This window comes from Phasianus colchicus, chromosome 14 (assembly GCF_987193195.1).
Source record: "Phasianus colchicus chromosome 14, bPhaCol1.hap1.1, whole genome shotgun sequence".
In the NCBI taxonomy this organism is placed as follows: Eukaryota; Metazoa; Chordata; class Aves; order Galliformes; family Phasianidae; genus Phasianus; species Phasianus colchicus.
The window spans coordinates 16,293,657-16,303,138 of record NC_143449.1 but is presented as its reverse complement, the minus strand read 5'-3'; the positions used below and the strand labels follow the sequence as shown (position 1 = coordinate 16,303,138).

Sequence of the window (9,482 nt, the reverse complement as noted above, 5' to 3'; positions counted from 1 at the left end):
CGCTCCAGAGCACCTCCCACCCTCAAAACTCCAGTACTCTTCAAAATAACGTACTTATGTATAACACCGACAGCTGCACATCCCTAGCACCGGAACCCCAGGCTTTGGGTGGAATGCGAGCACAGCATACACGGTCTTGATAGGATCCCACAGCCGCAAGCTGAAGAGAGAAACCCGTGTGCAAGTCGGGTTCCGTGGCACTTTGCGACTACGAGGTACGCATCGAGACTCGGATGAGCGCTAGAAAATGAACGCAACAGGACGGGGGAATGTAACAGCGTTAGCCTAGATGGCGCTCACGTCTTTTTTTACAGCGGCACGGCTCAGCCCGGCGCGCTCCGCACGAGGTTTCTCGCAGCGCTCCGACGGGGCCGTGGGCAGAGCCGCGCCGCACCGCACCGCACCGCACCGGGTGCGCACCGCTGGGCCGCCCCGCTCCGCACTGCGGCACCGCCACGGCCTGGAAAGAGGGAAGAAGATCCATTTTGCCAGTCCTGCAGGCAGCTCCCCACGCAGGTCTGCAGGACTGACCTCCATCAGTGTCACATCCAATCTGAGCGCGGGGGCACGCACTACTGCACTCCGACCGCTTGTAGGGGTTTGCTTTGGTTCGGTGCTGCTGATTCCCACATGTCACAAAACCCTTTGGCAAACAAAGTGTGAACTTTACCGTCAATGCCTCCAAGAGCCCTGTAGTCGTCACCTTCTGATCCATCTGTGCCATCAGAACACTGACTGCAGAGCTGCTGGGATTGCTTTGAACAAAGTAACTTGGGAGCAGGGTTAGGAGAGCTCACCCGAGTGTAGCCACGGATGTGCGTGTGCCATACAAACACCCTCAGACCCCAAAAGCAGAAGATACTTTAAAAGCAAATGGTAGTTGGGAGATATTATGATGTTAACACATTTCCTTTAAGAGAAAAGATGTGGGATGCTCTGCTGGACACACACTGATAAGAGTGGGAACAACCACTCACATTAAACAACAGAAATCACTGTGCAGCTGGAAGGAGGTAGAACGACATGAACCATTCCTAACTCATATAAAGAGTGCTGGCACACTGCTGCTAGCTGCCCTCTGGAGCTCCTAGGGCAGAGCTGCCTGTGCCCACAAGAAGCCTCACCCCTGTGTGGGCACCTCCTGCCTGTAAACCCCACAACTACCACTGGTGCCAGCTCCTCCCAACATCCCACTCCCAGATATAGCCCCAGTGCGACTGCAACACCTCCTGTGGGAAAATAATTAAACCTGGTTAAAAAGCAGCATGCCAACACTATGCTGGCACTCTGACAGCAGCAGCACTTGGTGCTCCACAGAGGTTTCTCCACTTTCTTCCTCTGCTGCAAAGAGATTCCCAAGCACCCAGCCCTGCATCATGAGACATGGGGATGTCCTACAAGATCCCTCCCTGCCAAGCTCCACCTGCTTGCACCCAAACACTCTGAAACAGCCTGCCACAAAGAGGAGCTTTGCAGAAGCAGCTCCCAGTGGAGCAGAGAAGAGCAGAGCATCCCACTCCCTCCCATTGCCAGCACTGATTTGCAGCTGTGGAAGCATTCAGCTGCCTCTGAGATTACAGAAATCTAAGCAGTGAGCTCCAACGTACGAAGTGCAACCACTGCACCGTCCAGAACCGATTAAGGAGATGCTCATCAAAAAAGCAAACACCTGTGCTGTTAATAGAGCCAACTGTGGGCTCCAATAGCAACCATCACCCTTACCCAGCTCACTCACCCACACCACTGAACCACCGCTGTCCTGCTCACACCTGGGCAATGCCCTGTGCTCAGCGAACACTTTTCCCTTCTCTTTGTTGGAGATTTCAAGTCCAGCTCCCAGAAACACCAGGAAGATTACAACGCAGCCACAGGTTCTGGGGTACGATGTCACCCAGAAACAGACTGTAAAGAAACCCTCGCTCTGATGGCACTGATACAGAGCAGGGCTGCCCCTCTCCACGCCTCCCCACTGCAGCACCGGCTGCTCAGCACTCACATCCAAGCTACGAGACTCAGATGCTCCCAGCCCTCCCTGTCCAGCTGGTGCTGCTCCATCCCTCAGCCACCCCCTATAGCGCACAGCCCCCCCTGCTGCCCTGCCCACCTCCAGGCCACCAACACGGCCCTTCGCAATCCCAGGTGTTTTGCTCTGGGAAGGGAGGAGCTTCCAACCAGCTGGTATTGCCCACTGGGGCAGCTCTGCCACATAACACAGGTGTGAACGTAGCTTTAAAGTGGCAAAGCACAAAAAATCCTGCTTGTGAACATCAAGCAACTCTCTCCCAGAGACACTCATTAGTTTCTATTGGAACTATTAAGCAGGTGAAATCCCAAACTCATTTTCCACGCCACAACACAGCAGGTTCCAGCAGCACAGCTGCCCACCTCCAAATGCACTGCAATTGCCCACAACTCAGGCTCAGGTCCCTCCATGCTCATAAAGAAGAGCACCCACTGCTCCAAGATGAGCAGGATTAACTTGAAGACGTTCTGCTGCTGCCCTGAGGAAAATAAACATCCCCAGCAATGCAGCAGCAAGAGCTCTGCATCATATTTACCTTCTTCAAAACCAAGAAGGAGGGGGGGAGGCTGCTGTAACCCATGAGTCAACACAAAAGGGTCTCCTGTACCTTTGATGCTTCCCTGCTGCAGCCACACTGCACTCAAATACATGATGAAACACGAGGTTTATTTTACAATCTCTTTATTAAGTCCACCACAGTCATTTCCATGTTATTACAGAAGCTCTCCCCGATGGCCTTTTCCTTGATGTCTGCAGCTGTCCCAGGTGGTTTCCCCTTTTTAAATAGCAGATAAACCTCAGGACCCAGGCAGACAAGCCCCGGGATCTGGAGCTTTCTTCCTTCCCATCCCTCTGGGTCGACCATTGCACCACGAGAGCTGCCCACTGACAAAGCTGTGTCAGCGGATGAAGGTCTTGCGGTTTACAGATGGATACCGTGCAATTTTTCTCCTACTAAACTAATCAAAATTGCATCGTGATCCACCCGACAACAGCAAAACAAAGCTTACCGTGCTGACAAACATCAAGCAGTGCAGCCTGAAGATCAGTCCTCCTTTCCTCCACAGGCCGGGACAAGTGCAATACTCTACACACAGCTACAAGTAATGCAACAAATCCCCACCCAGGGAGGAACCAGTGCAAGGCATCTTCAGATCTTCACAGCAAGAGGGGAAGAAAGCTTCAAACCCCACTATTCACCACTGATTCACCACCACCACAGTCAGTTTTGCATGGATTTGCACAGCAATTTTAGCAAGCTGGGATGCAAACCTGCAAAACTGACTGTGAGCAGCACCTCTCCAGAAGGCATCTTCTCCTGAAGCTGCCCCGAGCCAGGACGCACTTTATCTAACAGTACTGTAAGTGCCCACATTACAGTAGGTCCAATTCCAAGCTACCTGCACTATGAGCACTTTGATACTGCTAGGACACAGCTGCTTCCTGAGCAATAGCCTTCAATGAAACAAAATGAAATGCTGTGAGCTGGTAATCATTGAGCAGAGGGGTGGCTGCATGGCACTGGGTGTGCAAGCAGCAGCTTGTGCCAGAAGGAGCATTTAGGGCAGTAGATTCTACGCTACGTCACTAACTGCACTAGATGCACCTTAACACAAGGAGCACGAGTAGGGCAGAACCACAATGCTCCCGTCGTGCTCCAGCGCTGCATCGCCGTGGTCATGCCAGAAGTGCTTATACTGCAGTAGGTGCTGAGCTCTACCTGCACTGTAAGCACTTTTGCACAACTCAAGGCCCATCAGCAGAGGGATGCTCCCACAGTGAAGTCGTTCTCTTTGTGGTGTGGCAGTACCTGCAAGAGAGAAGATGAGGATGAATGAATGGTGCATGCAGCAGAGGTTCTCCCATTGAAGCCCAAATACAGAAAGCGGTTCAGAGACTTTATGCTGCAGTTTAGCAGCACACCCGGTGAGGAAGAGAAGGAAGAGTTTACAGCCAGTTGCCACTTAAGGTGGAAATAACCTCTTCCACTGCCTTAATCGCAGTTAAAAGGCACCGCCATAGGCAGGGACCCAGCACATGGGCCGGGCCCTGACCTCTCCCCACAGCCCCAGCTCTGAAGGGAGGGGGATGGGAGGGGGGGCTGACACTCGACCCCGGGCTCTGCTCTCCAGATGATGCCGCACAAAGCGCCGGTCTCCCCCTCGTAGCACCACGTGCTGGAGGGAAAGGAGGGGGGGGGAGGAAGGGATTTTAAATTTCCCTCCAGAACCACTCTGTCACCAAACCGCAGCAGGACGCGGCAGGAACCCCCGCACAACTCACGGAGCGGCGGGCAGCCACGTGCAGGCTGCTCCCCCACCATCACCAACACCCCCCAACACCCCAACCCACGCCGTGGTTCCCCCCCCCCCCGCTCTCCCCGCCACGTGCCGCCCGCCCCGTCCGGGGGCCGCGCGCGCCGCGATTAAAGAGCGAAGGAACAAAGCACTGTGGGAAATGCAGTCCTCCATTCAAAGCCCCAAAAACGCGCCAAGCCGCCCAACCGCCCCCCCCCACCGCCTCTCCGGCCGCCGCCGCGGCACCGACCTCTCCGCCGCGCTCCCCCCCCGCCCCGAGGAGCGGCTCGGGCTCCCGCCGCCGACTTAACGACGAGGGCGGCTCCGCACGGCCGCGGGCGGCCCCTTTGTCCCGGCCCGACGGGGGCACCTCGGCCGCCTCCCGCCCCGCCGCCGCCGCCGCTCCCACCCCCTCCTCAGCCCTCCCCTCCCTTCCCGTTCCCCCCCCACTCCCGCTCCCACCGCCCCCTCCCTTGCCTGAGCGCGGAGGAACGGAGCGCGGCGCCCCGACGGCGGCGGCACTGAGCGCGTGGTCCGGCTCCCGCCCGCCCCCTGCGCGCGCTCTCTCTCGTGGCGCGCTCCCCTTTCCGCCCCGCCCCCCTCCGGGTCGGACACTACACTTCCCAGCGTTCCCCGCGCGCCGCGCATGCGCCCCACCTCTCCGCACCCCCCTCCACCCCTCGCCGCCGCCATGTGCTCGCCGCGCGCGCCCCCTCCCCCACGCACCGGCCACGCGGGGGCGGCGCGCGAACCCCCTTCACCCCCAACTCCCCGCAACCGCCGGACGCGGAGCAGCGCGCCGTGGGGTTGCGCGATGGGTTGGGGCGTCCGCGTAGAGTCCCTTCATCCCAACATCCCGCACCGGGGATTCCCCCCCCTCCCCAAAGTTCCGCTCTCGCCCCGTGGCCCCATCCATTGTTGGAGCCGTGGAAGCGCGGGGGGCGCGCAGCGATACCGAACGGCACCGCCGAGCTGTGCGGCCGTGCGGGCGGCCGAGCCCCGCACACTCCTACAGGTGGTGGTGTTGGGGGGGTGGTCACCCCGAGCCTCCCGCACCGCCCCACCCCCAACCCGCGCTGTGCTCAGCGCTGCGGGGTCCCGCGCTGCACCCCCGGCCCGAGAGCAGCGATCGCGGTGTAACCCCGGCATGGGAAAGGGGAGGGAGGGGAAGAGAAAAGCAAAAGAAAAGAAAGGAAGGCGGAAAAAAAAAAAAGAAAAAGAAAAAAAAAACGCACAAAAAAAAATAATAAAACGATAAAAAACAACGCGTGAGGACGCGAGGTGCACCGCCGGACCCGCGGTGGGGTTTGGGGAGGGAGAGGAAAAAGGAGCGGAAAAAGGGGAGAGAATGGAAAGATAAACACGGTACCTCGGAGCGCGAGCGGAGCCCTGGAATAAAAAGGGTTTTACGAAAGTGGCGCGAAGACAATATCATGTGATCCCAGCCCAGGGCGGCTCCCTCCGCACCGACCAGCCAAAAAAAGGGAGAGGAATAAAGGGGGAAAAAAGTACATCCGCTCCCCGCGCCATTAGCATAATTAATTGTGTCCTGCAGCTGCAGCCGCCGCTCCCCGGCCCGGCCTCCTCTTCCTCCCGGTGCGGGCCGAGCCGGCCGGGCTGCGGGGCTGCGGGGCTGCGCGGTGCTGCCGGCCCGGCTCCACGCGGGGCTGCGCGACCCGGCCGGGCTGAGCCGAACCCGCGGCCTCGGGCTCCGCGCGTGGCTCCGCGCTGTGGGGCCGCACGCCCGGGATCCCCGCGCACGTGGGGCCGCTCCCGTCCCAACCCCGCGCCGCGGCCACGCGTGGCTCAGGCGCTGCCGACGGAGAGCGCGGCCCCACCGCGGCGGTGAAAACCCCACGAGGAAGAGGCCCCGGCCCGGCTTGGCCTGCGTGCAGCCCGACCCACGGCTCGCCGCGAGGGCCTGCGTGGGGTTGGGGGTCTGCGTGCGGTTAGGTGGGGCTGCGGGCCGGCCCCGCTTTGTGGCCCGGGACCCCGGCCCCGATTGCAGCCCGCTCCCCGGGGTGAGGGGTCGGTGCGCCTTGGCGGGCGGCCTTCGAAGGAATGCTAAAAATGTGCTAATTGTGCCCTGCCGTGCCTCCCGGATTAGGGGTAGCCGTCATTTAGGAAATAGGAGCGTGGCTCCATCGATAGCGAAGGGCTTCGCCCCGCATCCCCCCGGCCCTCGGGTTCGGTGCGGCGATCCGGAGGTTCCTGGCATCGCCCTGAAGTTGGAACAAAAAGGTCCCCATGGAAACCGGGAGTCATCTATCAGTACCGCGTTCGGTACGCCACGAGAAAGGGGCTTTTGTCCCAACGGTATTTACTACTGCTTAATTTCTTTTTTTTTTTTTTTTTCCTTTACATTCCACAGCCAAGCCCTGCCATGTTTTCGGGCAGAGTTGGGCTGCGCCGCCCGGCCTCTCCCCATGCGCGTGTGTGCGAGGCCTAAAACAAAGCGACCGTGTCAAAGTGCTCCTGGTGAGATGGAAGGGCTCCCGGCGGGCACGAGGGTTCCATGATCCCGACGTGATTTCTTCCAGAAGCAGTGGAAACGTTTGGATCGCTCTTTGCAAACTTTGGTGTCGTGGTATCTCTGATGTCGGTCTGACCGACTGCTGGGTTGGAGCTGCAGGGATGTGTGCTGTAAGGCAGTGCTCAGGGGTGATCAGCATTCAGATTTTCTCCTCTTTGCCAAAGTACTTTTATGAAGTCCTGAGCTGAGAGTGGAGAAACAGAGTGAAGCACTCAAAAATCAGCGTTGATAATTTAGCATGGAGTGCGTGAGTGCATTGTCAGTGCCTCTGCAGAAACAGAATGGTGCTTTAATGGAGTAATGAAAACTAAAATGTCCCAGAAACTCACGTGTGCACAACAGCGTGGAAAGAGCTCCCCAATAAAGGATGTTTAATGTCTAACTGTAAAAAAAAACTTAGAGAACGAAACACTAAGCATGTCACAGCACTAAGTAGCTTCCTTGCAGCGGGAAAGAATCTTTCACTTTGATAATTTTCATTATGTATTATTCTTAGTCTTTTAAAGGGCTTTGTCTGGCTGCAGCATCCGTCTGCCATGTGAGCTGAGCAGAAATGTGGCACTTTGCTGATGGTCTTTTCGAATGCACGTGATTTATAGCTCATAAGGTGGTGCTTGTAAAGCACCCTCTTGTTGGGGTGGGGGTTGTTCCAGGTTAAGGTGAATTTCCCATATGGGGGCAGAGATTTTCCCAACGCCCTCTGAATGTATTGTGAAATGACACAGCTCACTCTTTTCCTTCTGCAGACCTGCAGAAATTTGGACTCTTTCTACAACTGGATCGTGTGCGTGCACACACACCAAGAAGGTATTTGTTTCCTTCGCTGCACTTCTCGGCACTGCAGATAAATCTGTTGCATCTCATTTGGTTACTGATTCATTCACACACACACACACACACCCACCCACCCACCCCAGCAGCCATGGCCGAGAATCTCCTCCACTTCTCTTTCTTTCCAGAGTCAGAACTATTGTCCGACCTTTTTCATGCAGAGGAAAGCTCGGTGAGTTGTGTGGAGCTCTCTGCAGGCAGCAAGGGAAAGAAATGACAGCCAGAAGCAAGCCAGAGATGGATACAAGGGATGCATCACTGTGAAACAGAAAATTGGTTCTCCAAACAAACTGCTGGAACTGAGTGGATGGATGGGGAGATGTCTGACAGATTAACAACATGTAGCTGCTTTCTGAAAACCCTCGGATATCTGAAAGCCTTAAGGAGGAGTTCTGCTGGAGTTGCAAAGTGACAGAATGAAGTCAGTAGCTGAAATGATGCTGCAGCCACATCTGGAGTTTGCTTCAGGTGGAGTGCTTTAACTTTCTGAAAGTGAACCATTGCACATCTCAGGGTCGTCTTCAAGAGAAACAGGAGATGCAGAGGAGTACATCCAAGAGAAGCACTTTAATCACTCAGCACAAATTCACTTTCCCAGCCCCACCTGGAGCAGAACTTTCCCTGCAGTTCCCCCAGCACAGCTCTGTACATCCATGCAGAATTGGACTTACTGAGGGGTTTGCCTTCATTTCGCCCTCTGCCCACTTTAGGATGCCCACATACCTGCAGCCACATCTCCTGCCCTGCTGCCTTGTCTCTGTTGTACTGCATTCCGATGAAAAATAGACGGAATGAAAATTATTTTCCTCTTGTGAGGACAGAATAAATAGAAATACTTTCAGATAATGATGCAATTTTTTCCTCAGTATCACTGAAAAAATTAACTCGGTTTTGTTTTCTGAATCACTCCTCTGTATTTGCACTTCTCTGTTAAACAGCAACTGAGAACAAACCGAGAATAAAAGTGGAGAGCATTTTTATTACAAAGGATTTCACCTTTCTGTCATTTTCATACTAAAACAGATCTGAAACTGATATTCACCTCTTTAGTTCAATTTTTGTTTGACTTCATTGGAGAAACTTTGATATAGAAAAACAAGAGATGGATAACCTTTGTTTCTCTGCATTTTGTGTGTGAAATATACGTACAAAATCAACAAATCCTGTCCTAAATGAGACCAATCTACACATAAAATGGGAAATTATTTGCAATCAGAAACAAACAGCAATGGCATGGAGTTTGAGTCTATTTTTCTTTCTTTTACAGTATTGATTGCTATAACGAATAACGTAATGTTTGCTGTATATGAGGGATCACCTCATGTCTTTTTAAGAGCTCTTTGACAATCTAATATAGGCACGTTTGTTAAAACAAAATGCAAAGTTAGAGAGCAAAATCTGCTCTGTCTCCTATTTACTTTTGTAGCTCAGTGGATATGTAAAAGTGCTGGATTCTGCATTCAGCTTTCAGCAGGCTGAAATTCAACTTCTGGGCAGCAATTCCATGCAATTGCTATAGGCTTTGATTCTGCGACTTCTTTCCACTTTCACTGACATTGAGGCACTGAACAAGTTAAAAAGAAACTCCTCCTTTCACAGCACTGAGTTCTTTGGGTATTTCTTCCAGGTGGGTAAAGTCCTGAAATCTGGAGATAAGTGCTCCAGCTGACCCTGAAATCCGGATAGAAGTCGTCTCCCTGACAATGCAGCTACTTGCATGAGTGAATGACCCGCGTTGTGTGCGCAGGGTAGGGCCCCATACAATATAGAAATGCTATGTTGAAAATGCTTTCCATAT

The 9,482-nt window shown here is 54.6% G+C and overlaps 1 protein-coding gene across 1 annotated transcript; it reads left to right on the top strand.

The window, feature by feature from the left end:
- Positions 1–289: 289 nt before the first annotated feature.
- Positions 290–9,154, top strand: LOC116229455 (uncharacterized). The gene is made up of 5 exons (XM_090150580.1): positions 290–516; positions 5,876–6,603; positions 6,692–6,798; positions 7,600–7,660; positions 7,813–9,154. The coding sequence occupies exons 1-5, from the start codon at positions 290–292 to the stop codon at positions 7,899–7,901; spliced, it is 1,212 nt and encodes a 403-aa protein (XP_090006706.1). The 3' UTR covers positions 7,902–9,154.
- The last annotated feature ends 328 nt before the right edge of the window (positions 9,155–9,482 follow it).

What these genes read in the sequence shown, in the direction of transcription:
- LOC116229455 (XM_090150580.1), top strand. Translation starts at nt 290, where the DNA reads ATGGCGCTCACGTCTTTTTTTACAGCGGCACGGCTCAGCCCGGCGCGC. An exon ending in GCAGGCAGCTCCCCACGCAG is followed by an intron (nt 517 to 5,875) that starts GTCTGCAGGACT and finishes TGTGTCCTGCAG; the next exon opens with CTGCAGCCGCCGCTCCCCGG. An exon ending in CGTGCACACACACCAAGAAG is followed by an intron (nt 7,661 to 7,812) that starts GTATTTGTTTCC and finishes CTTTCTTTCCAG; the next exon opens with AGTCAGAACTATTGTCCGAC.